The sequence below is a fragment of the Portunus trituberculatus genome, chromosome 2 (genome assembly GCF_017591435.1).
Source record: "Portunus trituberculatus isolate SZX2019 chromosome 2, ASM1759143v1, whole genome shotgun sequence".
NCBI classification, from domain to species: Eukaryota; Metazoa; Arthropoda; class Malacostraca; order Decapoda; family Portunidae; genus Portunus; species Portunus trituberculatus.
The window spans coordinates 4229278-4245718 of NC_059256.1; the positions used below are offsets into that span (position 1 = coordinate 4229278).

At 43.3% G+C, this 16441-nt stretch overlaps 1 protein-coding gene and 1 long non-coding RNA gene across 10 annotated transcripts in view; both read right to left on the reverse strand.

Annotated features, from left to right (window-relative positions):
- The window catches only part of LOC123503070, a 28213-nt gene that overhangs the window by 8561 nt on the left and 3211 nt on the right, over window positions 1–16441 (reverse strand). The gene's annotated exons all lie outside the window — the stretch shown is intronic.
- The window catches only part of LOC123503034 (zinc finger protein 100-like), a 10925-nt gene continuing 1542 nt past the window's right edge, over window positions 7059–16441 (reverse strand). Inside the window, exons 2-6 of one of the 8 annotated variants that reach the window (XR_006674292.1) lie at window positions 15632–15748; window positions 13014–14429; window positions 11092–11299; window positions 8644–9588; window positions 7059–8029 (exon numbers count right to left, since the gene is read on the reverse strand). Coding sequence is in view for 4 of the 8 variants with exons in the window: in XM_045252417.1 (XP_045108352.1) it covers window positions 13466–14329 (864 nt within the window). In the remaining 4 variants the exon portion in view is untranslated. Of the gene's footprint in view, window positions 8030–8639; window positions 9589–10768; window positions 12195–13013; window positions 14495–15631; window positions 15749–16441 lie in introns of those variants that run through there. The other 7 variants (XR_006674291.1, XR_006674293.1, XM_045252440.1 and 4 more) reach the window with 7 other exon arrangements.

Here is a 16441-nt window from a genome sequence, read left to right on the forward strand (position 1 = left end):
GTATATATATATTTTTTTTTATGTAGGGGAGAGGGCCAGCCAAGGGTAAAAAAAAAAAAAAAAAAAAACTCACTTGAGTGCTGGCTCTCTAAAAAGTGGGAAAGCGTCAGCCAAAGTTGAGGAGCAAATGCCTGGATACCTCCCTCTTAAAAGAAGACAAGTCGTAGGAAGTTGGAAATACAGATGCAGGGAGAGACTTCCAGAGTTTACCAGTGAAAGGGATGAATGATTGAGAGTACTGGTGTGTGGGTTCAGTGCTCAGAATGAAAAAGCTCTATAAGATGACAAGGATGAGAAAAGCAATGTTGGTGTTGGTGTAGAACTGTTAGAATCCTGCAGCCAGTCTCTCCACACCAGCAACTGTCAAAACTTGTGGTCCTTTGGGTGTTTTATATTTTTTTTCCCATTGCAATACAGGACTTTCAAAGGGGACAGACCACGGGTGTTTTTTTTTAAGAGAACAGGGGAATGTAAACACCTAGACTACTGACATGTGACGGAAATAACGTGCAAATTCATTCACAACAGATCAAAAGTACAAAATAAATAAACAAAACAATAGTTTGGTTCAGAAACAAGAACAAAAATTGGTTGACACGGTGATGCGGAGATGCATTCCTTCCCGATGGTCTTGAGGGGCCAGCCAGGTGACAAGGTGACCAGGTGACCAGGTAACACTCACGATACAAACACACACATCATCAACACCCCTAAAACAACAAACAAACAAATGATCCTGGTCCACCTTGCATTGGCTGAAGAGCATTAAGGCAGCAGTGTGTGAGGCAAGCATCAGCTGTGTTGAAGGAGGCGTCACTCCGTGGTGGAGGGAGTTCTCGCCACCAGGTAAGGCAGAGGCTCCAATGGTAAACACTCACACGTCTCTCTCTTCTTTACCTTTATCTCGCAGTGTCTCGCCTCTGTCTCTCCTCCCAAGCCTCCTGTGGCCGCCTCCCTCCCTCAGCAAGGCAGGGTCCACGAGAACACTTGGTAATTGTGTGGCAGGGCGTGAGGAGAAGCGTTGAGTTGAGTTATAGGTCGGGAGAGATGCCTTTATATCGGCTCTCCCTGACGTTTTTTTTCTGGCTGTCGGGGTCTTTTCCTCTTTCACTTATTGGTTTCTGTTATCGTCTTCTATTTCCTTGATCTTCTTTTGTCTTACATTCCAAAATTTTTGCAGAGTTGTTTTTGTTGGTTGTATGTCTGTATTGTTAAAAAGCAGATCCCCTATTATTTTTTCAGTATTTTCCTGGTATGGCTGCTGTATTGTTTTATTTTTGTGTCTTTCTGTGGCATAGGCAGGGCACCAGAGAAGGAAGTGGGCTAAATTTTCGTTGTCACCACTACACAGCCAACAGTCTGTGCTTCCATTTGAAAATCTTTTCCTATCATTCAATTTTAGGGTGTTTGTTTTACATTTAAATAGGATATCTGATGCTATGTCATTAGTGTATACCGCATCTTGCCCTCCAATCTCCTTCCTGGGTTCTTTGTACAGAGTTACACTAGTTTTATCATTTAATGCTTCTCGCCATGCCTGTGTGTCCCTAGTTTTCATTATGCTTGATATACTTTCCTTTGTTTCATTTTGTATGCTTCCTTTCAGTAGTCTTAATTCTCTCAGATCTTTTAGCTCCTGTGCCACTCTTTTTATCCATCTCCCTTGCCTACTCTCCACCAACTCTTCTGCTACCCTTCTCACCAAGTCTTTTCCTTCCACCAGTAGATATCTTAGATCTTTTAGCTGCCCTTCCCTCACTCTTGAACTCATGCAACCCCTCAAAATATACCTAAAACTCACTAAAAACACCCAATATATACCCAAATCACCCCCACACACGTCCAAAAGATTCCTAACACACACCCACACAGCTTAAAACACTCAAAACATCACATAACCCCTCAAAATGTTCCCAAAACATGCAAATACTGAAACACATCTCAATCCACATTCTCAAGGTAAGCAAAATATACCTAAAAGGCCTAAAACACACTGAAAACACTCAAAATGCACCAAAAATATACCTATAACACCTTGCAACACTACTGAACACACTTGAAACACCCCAAATATATCCCAAAACCAACAGTATGCATTATAGTGAACGTAAAGATTAAAAGGGACACTTACCTAAATATTACACCTTGGCTCCTTCTCCTATTCCGCTTCTATTTCTCATTTCTTCTTCATCCTCCTCCATTGTTTCTCCTTCGCCTTCCTTCTATTGCTTCCATCTACACGCCTGAGCCTAGAAACACATCAAAACACTAGATGTTAGACAAAATATTGAGGAAATGAAGGGTGACTTAAGTATAGTGAATTGGCTGCTCCTCTTCCTCCTCCCTTTCTCCTTCCTTCTTACTTATCCTCCTTTATTTTTCCTTTCTTCCACCTTCTGCTACCAATATCTACACACGTGGACCTAGAAACACACGAAAACACGTAGAAATCACTAGATATTAGGCAAAATATTGACGAACTGGGGTGTTGGAAAAGAGGCGCCAGCCTGGGGCGGTGGCCATCAGAGAACGGGAACGAGGGGGACTCGGCTAAATTACGTAAATCATTTCATTTCAAAAATGACTTTTAGAAAAAACGAAGCCACGGCCGAATGCATGATATTTTATGACGTGATAAATACTAAAATTAATTTTCAAAATATCAAAATATCTCCAGCTTCACTAGTTTTTAAAAAGTGTCTAAATTAATTACGTTAAAAGTATAAAACATTTTCAACAATACTTTCCTAAAACGTCCTGCAAAGTCAAGCCATTTTCACTTGGCGAGTATTTTATCACATTTCACGGAGTCTGAGCTATCTTTTAAGGCATTCTACAGCGAGTTAGACCGAGAACCAGAAACGTGAGCAAATAAAATAAAGAAAAATAAGACTTTTTTCCAACAGCACCAAACTCCATTTCAAAGTCCACATATTTCACTCAATAGATTGATTTCACACTTAAAAGAGCAAGGGTGATGTTTTTATATCATAAAGGCCCACTTACAGCTTGAAATAAAAAAGCTCAAAAAAGGAAAATAGAAATTTTGACCCTTAAAAAGCCTTTAACATACGCCATAAAACACCACTAAACGCTACATATTCACCCAATACAGGCGCGGAAATCACTTCAAACACAACGAAACATTTATAGAAACCATAAAAACATACCATGGAAGCGTAATATTACCGTCAGGAAATATTTGATAAAAAGTATTTGACCCAGCAGGCTGGAGGACCGCGGGCGGAGGCGGCTGGAGGCAACACCGGGAACAGCAGTGCCAAACCTTCATATCTCTATCATCTCAAAGCCAGAATTAAGCCATATAGGCCGGAAACTTAATTTTGACCACGCGATATTAAATGTTAGGCTGGTGGCTTCATTCTGACACATGTTTGACTTACGGTAAATGAAGGAAGCAAATATCAGCGGTTAATGCAGACGTACTGCTTCTATAATGATCGTTATACTTATCACCATTTAATATTTGCGTACTGTTTTCACTCTCATATGTCAAGGAAACCTAAAAGTAAGTGAATAGCCTTATAAATACCTTTAATTGATGAAGATAAGGCAGTATAGAGGGTTGTGGTGAAGGTAGGCACTGCATGTCTGGCCGCTTAATTGGTGCTTGGTGCTTGCTGCTGCTTAAAAACTGTCACTTTTGTGTGTGTGTGTGTGTGTGTGTGTGTGTGTGTGGGTGGGTGGGTGTGCACGAGTCAGTATAAGCCCACTGCCACCACCACCTGTTACCACCACCACTAGAGCACAACTGCAGCCTGCCACTTCAAATCGTAGCAGAAGGTATTCTGTGAAGGCAGTACGTACGTGTGTTTAAATGTCTATGATAACTATCTGTTACTAAATCTATTATTAATGAGATACTAAACTTATACAAATACCACATATCGATTTATTGGTTATTGTGGCATCTTTCTCTTCGTTGTCGTGTCCAAATGTGGTTATTTGTTTAAGTAGGAAATATCAAATTGTATCTAGTTGGACCGCGAGTGTTGGCAACACCCGCGGGACAACAAACCAGGTGCTGAAAAGGCAGAAGCACTATTATTATTTCTTCCATTCTCTATTTCTATCGCCTCTTGATATATGAATATTTTTGACAATAAACCAGACTGAAGTGATAATAAGTAGAGGAATATATACATTTTCCATGCATATCTATCTTATATATTTACTTATCTATCTGCCTACCTATCCATGTTTGTTTATCACACAGCCTGCCCTCGCTGGAACAAGACCACCTCCCAGGCTGCCACCATCCCACCATGCCACTGTCCAGAGCCGGTATTTGCTATGGGAAATGTGAGCGATAGCCCAGGGCGCAATCTATTTGGAGGCGCGCGAGCATCCTCAAAAAAAAAAAAAAAATAAAAATAAATAAAAAATAAAAAAATAAATAAAAATAAAAAAAATCGTTGGTTTTGTAGCCTACTAGCGGTCATTTCCATGTGAAGTTGGTGCAGTGGGCGCCGGGCGGTATTATCGCGTCAACTTGTTGGTGAGAGTTACACAGGTTGTGTGTGTCTGTGTCAGAAAAGGTGATGGGGGAGGGGAGCAGGCCCGGATCAACCTGCCGCTACAGAGAGAGTCACGCAGGGGAAAGCAAGGGAAGGGGTGCGGGGGATACACTGACACCTCTCCATTATTACAATACCATAATATTGTGATACCTCATGTCCTTCCCCGGGGTAAGGGGAAGAGGGGCAGTGGGGGAGGGCGCCAATACATTGTTCGCCCAGGGTGCAAAACTAGCCAGGACCGCCGGCCCTCTGCCGCCCATTGAACACACATGGGAATGCCCGAGTTACGCTCCTTATTTTCCGTCCTATGTCCATGTTTGGAGGCCGCAGCCCACCATGTGTGTCACCTTAACAGACGCGCAATAGTCGTGGCATACTGTGCCACCAAGAGTTAGACGGCAAATCATTTACACAAATGAGATAATAGTGTTTTCCAGCTTTGATGGACTTGGATGAGGTGGAAACTGTCTTTGGGGCAAACCTATTACTGAACAAGGTCACGTGTATACACATGTGCAGATGTAGATGTAGACATGTATGTATACATGTGCATTTAAATGAAGGAGAACTAAACTGTAGAGCAGGTGAAACTTGGCCTGAAGGTTGAGTGTTCTTGGTTTAGCAATTACTTAACACGTCAATATACTCTCTCTCTTATTTAGAATGATTTCATGTCACTACGCGTTGGCAAAGCATCAATCACTGGAACTTTGCTTCACTATTAGTTCCTTGTCATCCATCAAACGAGAATAAGTCAATTTTTTGCTGGTGCCACGGTCCATTTCATCTGGATACCCTCTCATATGGGTATCCCGCTAAATGAAAAAGCAGACCACCTTGCTCAGTGTGCCCTACAAGATGATGCAGTGAACCCTGGCACTGAGTACACTCTGGGTTATGTTAAGAGTAGCATTAAGGACTTTGTACAAAGTAGCATTAGTGATCAGTTGGAGCTTTGTTGCCATAGGGGCAGTAGCACTAGTCTTCATTATGCACATGTCTCCCAGAGCTGTGCTTACACCTACGGGAGACACACTGCATCACATGACAGGGTGGCAATGAGGCTCAGATTAGGCTACAAATACTTTTGGGAAGTCAGTGCTTCTCCTGGTGTGTGCTGTGTGCTGCACCAAGGGGACACACTCTGCGTCACTATATCATGGAATGTCCTCTCATTGCTAAATTTAGGCCACAAGGTCAGCATGACTTGTACAGCCTCATTGACCATCTCCTAGACTCTGCCACCCTCAAGGAAATACTCAGGGAATATCCTCAGTTTGCTCCCAGACTGTAGGATGTCTTAGGCAATAAGGTGTGCAATATGTGTATTTATTTATTGAAATACTTGTATTCTTGCTGTGTATACTGTCCAGAGTTATTTTTGTGATACTTTAACCTTAAGTCTTTGCCCAGGGGGTGGGTGGCAAGGCCCATCCTCCTCCTTTGTTGTAATTATTTATTAATTCAACAATAAATGTATCAATCAATCAATCAATCTTTTTGCATAATTTCTCCTGGAAATGTCCTGTATTTCCTTCAATATTGCAGCTATTTCGGACTAACACCATTAATAACAGGTCTACCTGACATATTTAGCAAACTATAATGTGGTTTACATAAGTTAAACCAACAGTTCTTCCTTAGATTTCCTCTAGTAATGAAAAGAAAGCGGAATTTCCACTGCTTAACACAGGAGAGGCCAATGTTTGGGTTGTAAGCTCCGCCCACTCCCGTCACTTTAGTACAGCGGGATTGGCGCGCGGCGTCTCCATCAATATAACGTCCTTGCATCATTACCGTATGTCCTGCTACACCACCACCACCACCACTGCAGGTGTCTGTGACGGCAGTACGTGTCTACCCAAGCATAAATGTCTGTGACAACTATATATTACAAATGAGATACTTTACTTATACAAAATTCAGATATCAATGTATTGGTTATTGTGAGCTCTTTCTTTATCATTATCGTGTCCAGCAATGGTTGTTTGTCAAAACAGTAAATGTTAGGTAGTTTTCACAGTGAGTGTTTGCATCTTCCGCGGATAAAGATAAAAACGAGGTAGCATCTAAGAGGCAGACTATTACATTCCTTTTGTTCTCTATTTCTACCGCCTCTGTTCATGATTGTGTTCTTTACAACACACCACAGAGAACTGATAAGCAGTGCAGGAATACACACATTTTCTCATGCATATCTATCTTCTTATCTGTCCTATGATCTATCTATCTATCTACCTACCTATCCATCTATCCTAATTCTTTTTATTTTCCCTGCATCTGACAAGAAGACTTGCTGAAAGTGACAGACACAACACCATCACTCAGGACAGAAAAGGTTGCACTATTCCACTGACTTCAATGTAATGGAACAAATCTATGAAAATCTTTGCTGGTGTGCTGTTCAAGACTCCTGGAAATTGAAAGGACTGCAAGGCCAGCTACACAACTGTCTAGGGAATACTTTGAGGGAAGGCAGGAAAGAACACCCACTTATCTGGTCAAGAAGAGAAACACTGGTCAACAAAAATATATTAGTCACAACTTCACATCTCAGTACAGTCAGATCTACAGGTGCCTTGGAAGGAATCAGTCATCACACACAGGTACACTTAACCCCTTCAGTACCACAAAACATTTCCATATTCATTCTGCTCACTATTTGCTGATTTTACACAGCTTCACAAACTTATGTGGGGGATTAAAATAAAGAAGACTGTCGCTATTAATCTTGTGGCCTTCATAGATTCTTCCTAATGTTAGTAAAATTGTCTAATCATATCCAAAACTCAAGGTAAAAATGTGTCCCAGTACTGAAGGGGTTAAGCAGTGTTCAGATATGCCTCACTGACATTGTTACAGTACTCAGTCTAATGAAACAGACATTTTAGACTGTAAATATATGTAGCTAAAAATATTATTAAGATGTAAACCAATTATGTCAAAAACACCATTAAAGCAGCACTGGTTAATGGTTATAGAGATAAAAAGATACTTTACAATTACACAAACACCAGTTGCCTAATGAAACTCCAGGCAGTAATTTGATCATGGGGCTCACTCACTCACTCTCACACACACACACACTACAAGTGTCTGCCTCTCCTTACACCTCACAACACAAACACAGTACATACAACACTGCCTGTAAACTTCAATACAAGAAAGTCCACACCCCTCACAAGATACACAAGGCTAGGTGTAAACTACTACTTTGTCTTACAACCCACAATACACAAAGTACACACCCCTCACAATACAACAAGTACAAAACTAGGTGTACACTGCTTCCTTCTACCTTGTATCCCAGTATACAACAAACACACTCCTTACAATAACAGACCACAGGGGTGTGGTGTCCTTACAGGCACTGCCACACATGACAACAGTGTAGTGTGTGCTGAGGTGACACTATCATCAATGTATCCTGTGGTGTGGCAGGCCAGCGTAGCATGGAGTCACGCAGGCATCCAACACACACCAACGTCCTGAAACAAAAGCATTCATTAATACATTATCTTCAACACAACACACACACTGAGTGGTGACACATACAGTGATGGGGGGGCTGGGGGGCTGGCCTGGGCTGTGTATGTCCTCTCAGACCATATCCTGCTGTTATACAACCACTACATACATTCATACATATACAATCCTGTATCTATGTATCTTTCACTGAACACCCTTCCAGGAGCCCAGTACACACTATGCATCATGTATCAGCCACACTGACAGGACACACACTGCACACACTGGAACGCTGACACTCACCACCACGTCCTTCCTCTCACACTCACCACCACCACCACAGTCCTTTAGGGTCCTCACAGCCAGCCAGCACCATGCATGGTCTTCTCACCCCTGCAGCCTCACACCTCACACCTCCACACCCCCAGTGGTGAAGGGGAGTGCCCTAAGTGGTGGTCTGTCTGTCTGTGTTTTAAAAGGTGTATCTAGTACCACAGTGACTGACAATGTCCTTAGTGTTGATTCTGACATGGTACTTGCACTGCCAGGTTAGGTAATGGAATAAGGTATTACTACTCCAATCACCTCCACCACTTATGTTTTCACTCTTACTTCCACTTACTTACTTACTTACTTGCTTGCCTGCCATCTTGACCCCCGCCACGTCCTGCTGGAGATGGAGAGCCTTGGTGACACCCTCGGGAGACCGGTTCCCACTGAAGGCATGCTTCACCTGGCTGTGCTGAGGACCAAAGATTGGAAGGCCAGGCCAAGGTCGGGAGGAGGCAACTCAAGAGGAAAAAGAAGAAAGAAATACACCACTCACCACCACCACCACCACACACTCCCACAGGCGTAGATGTGGCTCCACCGGTCCACACAACACAACACCTCAAAAGTGGATCTTCACATGCCGGGCAATGTCACTCTTAGTCTTGAAACACTTGCCACAAACATCACACTTGAACTCCCACAAGCCAGTGTGTCTGAAGGCATGTGTGTCGAGAGCACCAATGGTGAAGAATTTCTTGCCACACTCCTCACACTCATAATTACTAACACCACTGTGTGTCACGGTGTGTCTGGTGAGATGACACTTTGTGGTGAATTTCTTGCCACATTCCTCACATTCATAATTTCTAACACCTCTGTGCCTCAGGGTGTGTGTGGTGAGGTGACCTTTTCTGATGAATTTCTTTCCACATTCCAGACACTCATAATTTCTAACACCACTGTGTGTCAGGGTGTGTGAAGTGAGGTGAGACTTTGTAGTGAATTTCTTTCCACATTCTAGACACTCATAATCTTTAACACCACTGTGTGCCAGGGTGTGTCGTCTAAGTCCTTCTCTGGATGTAAAAGTTTTATCACACTGCTGACACACAAACCTTCTCTCTCCTCTGTGGGTGGAGCTGCCTGCCTCCAGGTCATTCTTGCCAGCAATCCTGAACCTCCTCATAGCTGAGGCAGACTGCTGTTCACTCATGCTGCTGCCCGTCCTCACCCCTCCACTGCAGGAACCCTTGGGGAAGGCAAAGGGAGTCACGTCAGAGCCCAGCAAGGCACCCGGCCTGGACACCTGCAACAACAGTGATGGAGTGTACCAGAGAAAGATATGAGTGACTGAGAGTACTGGTTAACTCTTGCATTAGAGAGGTGGGCAGATTAGAGGTGAGAGAAGGAAGAAAGTGTAGTGGTGGGAGGATAGAGGAGGAGGGGGCAGGGGAGGTATGAAGTTACCTAGACCTAAAGAGCAGTTTGCATGAAAATATTGGTAGAAGACAGTAGATGCAACACTGTGATGGTGAAAGAGAGGCTACAGTCAGACAGTCCGTTGGTCAAAGAAGAGAAGTTGATAAAATGAAAACCTTTTCATTCCAGCTTGTTAGGGTATGAATTGTACATAATTATTTCCTTTGTTTCTATACATATATCAGTGAGAGCAGGGCTGATGTTAGCCACATGTCTTTATAAGCCCACAAACTTATTTTCTTTGCATGCACTACCAACTGGAGACCATGCTGAGGTCAACATCTGCTCTCATAGGTCCAGTGTGGGAATCTCCAGTTGTTAGATTACACTTAAGTAATTATATAACTTGTGTAATAGCCGAGACATGTTTAGCACTAACATACATTTCACTTCTAAAAGACCACTTAAAGTTAAAATGAGATCACATGTTGGGGTGGAAAAAATATTAGCAACGGCCGAAAAGCTGGCTGGTAAGACAGAACGTAACAACATTTGGATGAGGAAAGATATGAACTAAGAAAAAAGAGAAAAGAAAGAAAACTGGGAAGTGAAGCAAAGGAAAAAAAAAAAAAAAAAAAAGAGAAAAGGAGAGATGATGAGATGGGTGTTTGGCTGGATGACCATTAAGGGAAAGCTGGTCAATGACTGGAAACAATAAAGAAAAAATGCCCACTTGCCATTTGGTTGAGGCAATACATATCGTCCAAAAACAGCATTAAAAGGCCTTCTAGGAGGTAACAATGTCTGGTTTGGTGAGTAACTCTTGGAAGGGGCCCTGTGGGGTGCTGCTCCCCGCTACAAGGTTTTAATGGTAGTGTTTGTTTGGTAAGCCTTGTGGGGGTCTGCCGCCTGGGTTACAATGTTGGGTTTGGTTAGTCAGCCTTTGGGGTTTCCGCTAAATGTAGTGAATACACAACACTCAACAATAACAAACCAATGCTCGCCGCAGCAGCCACCGCCGCCGCCATCAAAGGATTTTTTGATGGACTTTGTTGATTTCTGACCTCTTTTGCAACGCACATTACTCAATTTCATGCTCCCCCACCCCAAAACCCCGATTCCCCACAGGTCCCCCAAGACCACTAGGAATGACAAGTAGACACAAGTTGGAGGTGAAAAAAGTCACAACTTGGGGAAAAAAGTCACGGAAATGACACAAAGCACCAATCAATTCACTCCATTTGTCACCACAGAAACATGAGTCACACCACAGACTCCATGGTTGGCTCAAACTGCAAACACACCCAACAAACAAGCCGAGTCAACCTTGCATGACCTGTAGGTACAGGCTCAAATGGTGAACACTCACTCACATATCTCTCTTCTTTACCTTTGTCTCTCTGCTCTCTCTCTCTCTCTCTCCTCTGGTCATCTCTCTCCCTTCTCCCTCCCTCAGCAGGCTGGCACAAGGAAGGACCCACGAGAACACTTGATAATTGTGAGGAAGAACGGCAGGACTCGACTCAAAACTTGCCTCTTGAAACAGTCTGCCTTACACTGGGCGGTGGGACACTCCAACCCCGCCGCGGCCTTCACACCTGCAGAAGGAAAGCGGAAGGACTCCCTGGGTCACTGAGACAAACCAGGATTTTGCTGTAATGTCATGGTTTTCTCTGTTACTTAGTGGCGTATATAAAGATAAAAGGATGAAGTGTTGGTGTGGTATTTGTTGTGCAGAGTTCGTCTGTAAAACTAAAATGTAATAATAAAGATGTCACGCACAATATGGATGTAGCCTAGACTCTGCACATTAACCCCATTCAGTACCATGACGCGTTTCCATATTCATTCTGCTCACTATTTGGCGATCTTATGCAGCTTCAGAAAATCATGAGGAGGAGTATGATAGTGAAGACTGTGGTCATTAATCGTCTGATATCTATAGACCTTTCCTAATGTCAATGGAATGGTCTATTCGTACACAAAGCTCAAGGTAAAAATGTGTTCCGGTATTGAAGGGGTTAAAACTGTTGCAAAGTTATAGCCAGTAGCAAAGAAAGAACCACAAATATCGGGTTCAAGCTTGAAAAATTTACTTTCAAGATAGACGTGGGAAGGAATCTCAATCCATACTTCATACTCCTCTTCCTCTTACCTAGCCACTTTCAGCTCTCGTAAACTATTATTATTACTCTTTCTCCTCTTCCTCCCCACCTCTCCACACTTTCTCTTCTCTTGAACATTTGTCCTCCATGTTTTAAGCCCATTGTGTGCGGCTGTCCTGGATTTCCGCTCTTGTGACCAGCAGGAGAAGGGTGATCGAGGGATCCGAGTGACCGAGTGACTGTCATCGGAGGAGCAATGTTCTGAAGAGCCGAGTGACTTGTTTTTGGCGATACACATTACACGCTGCCACACCCTCACACTGGCTACTGTCTACTCCACACACTTAATGCCACTTTCTGCTAATACTGCTGGACCTCAAAATACAAGTTGTTCTAGGATGAAATAATTCTTTTTCACTGACATCTTGCCACCAATACAATCTTGATGCCAGTAATGCTGCCCTTTTTACAGTAGATGGGACAGATATTGTTTAAAGGAGGTACTGAGCATGGGCCAACACGGGTCAGTCACGCGGGAAGTAGTCAGTACAAGTCAGTAATAGTTAGTAAATGACTATAAGTGGTATGGTAGCTTTTTTATTATTATTATTATTCCTGCCACTCATTCCCAGCCTTCTGTGGGGAGCGGAGACCTGTTGGACATCGCGGTGTTTGGGTGGGGACTGCGCAATAAAGACACATCTATCTAGCTAATATTTTTTCTATCTATCCTCTGTTCATTTTCCTATCTTTACCTTTATCATATTGTGGTTTGTCTTCTCTTTCTTGTTTGCATCTTTATTCCTATCATCTCTATTTCTACTACTACTTCTTATACCTTCCATATTCTCTTTACTAGTATTTCTATCTTCTCTCTGTTAAGAGGCTAAGTGGTTCTTCCCCACAAGGGCCACGGAAGCAATGTAATCCTTTCCTCCTTTTATTTGTTATGTACAGTTCAGTCTATATTATATGAATGGTAGGTGGTCTGGCGGGGACACACTCCCCACCACTGCAATACAGGTTCAGGGTGGCTCTCTCCCCATGGCCCTGGGGGTGATAGGGGGACAGCGGTATGAGTGGCCAAGCTCCATGTGCTCTCTTTGGCACAAGGCAGTGTTTGTTGACATAGTGGCGGCGTATTGTGCCAGCTTGGAGGTGAGCGGTGATACTCTTTGACATGGTAGTAGTTGTTAAGCCGATGTACCTTGAATTTAGGTGACTACAATCACCAACAGTGCATTTGTGTTGGTACACGATGTTTACTTCCTGCACGGGGCTCACTGGAGGCAAACAGCTGTTTCATGACGAGGTTGGCAGTCTTGCGTTTGTGTGACTTGTAATATAAGACAAGAGTTGAGCCTTGTGTCTGCGCTGGTAGGAGTGACGTTGCTGCAGATGATTTTCTTTATTGCTTTTTTGTCTTCTTTGTACACCGTGGACATAGTGTTCTTGTATTATAGTGTGATGCTACATCCAGACAAACACACCCTGGTGCAAAAAATGCTAAAGATTCTTTAAAAAAAGAATAATGCTCAAGTTGCCAGGGTTAGGAGGAGGTAACAGGAGAGAAAAAAGGAAAAGAAACACACCGCCCACCACCACCACACACTCCCACAGGCGTGGGTGTGCCACCACTGGTCCACACAACACACCACCTCAAAAGTGGATCTTCACATGCTGGGCAATTTCACTCTTAGTCTTGAAACACTTGCCACAAACATCACACTTGAACTCCCTCAAGCCAGTGTGTCTGAAGGCGTGGCTGTTGCGAGCACCAATGTTATAGAACTTCTTGCCACACTCCTCACACTCGAAGTCTTTAACACCACTGTGTCTGAGGGTGTGTATGGTGAGGCTACTCTTTCTGGTGAATTTCTTTCCACATTCTAGACATTCATGATTCTTAACACCACTGTGTGTCAGGATGTGTGCGGTGAGACCAGACTTTGTGGTAAATTTCTTTCCACATTCCAGACATTCATAATTTTTAACACCACTGTGTGTCAGGGTGTGTGTGGTGAGAGCAGAGTTTCTGGTGAATTTCTTTCCACATTCCAGACACTCATAATTTCTAACACCACTGTGTGTCACGGTGTGTGCGGTGAGGTAACCCTTATCAGTGAATTTCTTTCCACATTCCAGACACTCATAATGTCTAACACCACTGTGTGTCAGGGTGTATCTGGTGAAATCAAACTTTTTGGTGAATTTCTTTCCACATTCTAGACACTCATTATTTCTAACACCACTGTGTGTCAGGGTGTGTGTGGTGAGTTCAGACATTGTGGTAAATTTCTTTCCACAATCCAGACACTCATAATTTCTAACACCACTGTGCCTCAGGATGTGTATTCTAAACCCTTTGGATGTAAAGGTTTTATCACACAGCTGACACCCAAGCTTTCTCTCTCCTCTGTGGGTGGAGCTGCCTGCCTCCAGGTCATTCTTTCCACCATGGCTGGACCTTCCCACACCTGAGGCAGACTGCTGCTGCTGCTGCTGCTGTTGCTGTTCACTCATGTTGCTGCTCCTGGCAGCACACGCCACAGCTGGTTCTGCAGGAACCCTCGGGGAAGCCGGTGGGAGGGCGCCACGTCAGCAGGACACCCGTCCTGGCCACCTGCAACAACAGTGACGCTGAGGACACCGAGAGCCACCGGCTACTGGCCACAAGCAACAATTATTCTGGGGAAAAAAAAGGCCAACGTAGGTGCCCGACCCCTAGGTGAATGCCAAAGAGAAAAATCAAACTTCAAAGGATAAGTCAGTTGGAATCTTCCTTTTGAAGGAATTCAAGTCACAGGAAAGTGGAAACACAGAAGCCGGCAGGAGTCCCAGAGAAAGAGATGAATGATTGAGAGTACTGGTTAACTCTTGTATTAGAGAGGTGGACAGAGGTGAATGATTGAGAGTATTGGTTAACTCTTGCATTGGAGAAGTGGACAGAGTAGTGGTGAATGATTGAGAGTACTGATTCACTCTTGCATTGGAGATGTGGACAGAGTAGTGGTGAATGATTGAGAATACTGGTTCACTCTTGCATTGGAGAGGTGGACAGAGTGGTGGTGAATGATTGAGAGTACTGGTTAACTCTTGCATTGGAAAGGTGGACAGAGTAGTGGTGAGAGAAGGAAGACAGTGTTGTGGTATGAGTGAAGGACAGGAGGGAGGAGGAGAGGCATGCAGTTACCAAGACCAGAAGAGCAGTTGGCATGAAAATAGCAGTGAAAGACAGCAAGAGATACAACACTGCAGTAGTGAGAGAGAGAAGCTGCAGACAGTCAGTCTGTTAGTCAGAGGAGAGTTAAAAGGATGAAAAGCTTTTCATTCCACCCTGTTTAAAAGAAAAGTATGAGCAGACCATCTCCCCCCCACATGTGAACCATACTCCCCTGGTTGGTACAGCCAATCCATATAGCATGACTTTAATGTTTCATAAGAGTTTTGGTGGGTCTAAAACTGCCAGCATGCCAGACCTTAAATATCAGTGTTAGATACTGTGCAACCTGATTTGAATATGGGTTGGAAGGATGTGCCTTGAGTAGTAATTCACTGTCTAGTACTGAAAATCATAAAGCACAAGTTACAATGGCATCAGGCAGAGAATTCCACAGGGAAACAATTCTATTACTGTAAAATATAGCTCTGTAATCAACAGCAGAGAAGCGGTGAACCACCTTCAATCTATGACCCATCCTTGCTGTTTGATTAGACAGTTGGAACAAGTCAGGAGATTAAGAGTCAGACAGACTAACTCATTTTAAACCTTTACTCTGTGACGGAAAGCTAGACATCTTCATGCAGACCTTATGAAGTCCGTACTGGAAAATCCTTCAGAGACCAGAGACAATCAACCATCCAGCTTGAGACACTGTTTGTTCTTGGCCCACCAGAGGGCACTTGGGGACACTCCTACAAGCTTCTCCCAACACACCACAGCTTGAAATCAAGACATATTTTTCAGTATTATTTTACTTTAACCGCTTCAGTACTGGGATGTATTTTTACCTTGAGATTTGTGCACGATTAGACCATTTTATTGACATTAGGAGGGATCTATGGAGGTCTGAAAATTAATGGCCACAGTCTTCACTATTTTAATCCCACACATAAGTTTCTGAAGCTGTAGAAAATCACCAAATAGTCACCAGAATGAATAGGTAAATGCATCATGGTACTGAAGGGGTTAACACCAACAGCAACATGGCTCTTGTTACCCTTCTCATCCTATAGAGCTATTCATTCTGAGTAACTTGAACACACACACACACACCTGTCATAAATTGTCTATAGTGTTGATTATAAATGTTAAAAAATTTACCACTTTTTGAGGAGAGTGAGTAACACCCACCAGTGTGATTGACTGACTGGCACTGAAGAACGCTATTATGTGTATTTAGCTAGTTGTAGTTTTCCAGGGCCTGGGCTTTACGCTGGTGTGGTCCCCATATCTACACTTATCCAATTTTTCTTTCAAGCTCTGCACACTCGTTACTGACACCACTTCCTCACTCAAACTGTTCCAAGTCTCAACACATCTTTGCAGGAAACTATTTTTAACATCTCTCAGACATCTTCCCTTCCTCAGCTTTTTTACTATGCGATCTTGTGCTTCAAATGTCATATTCTTCT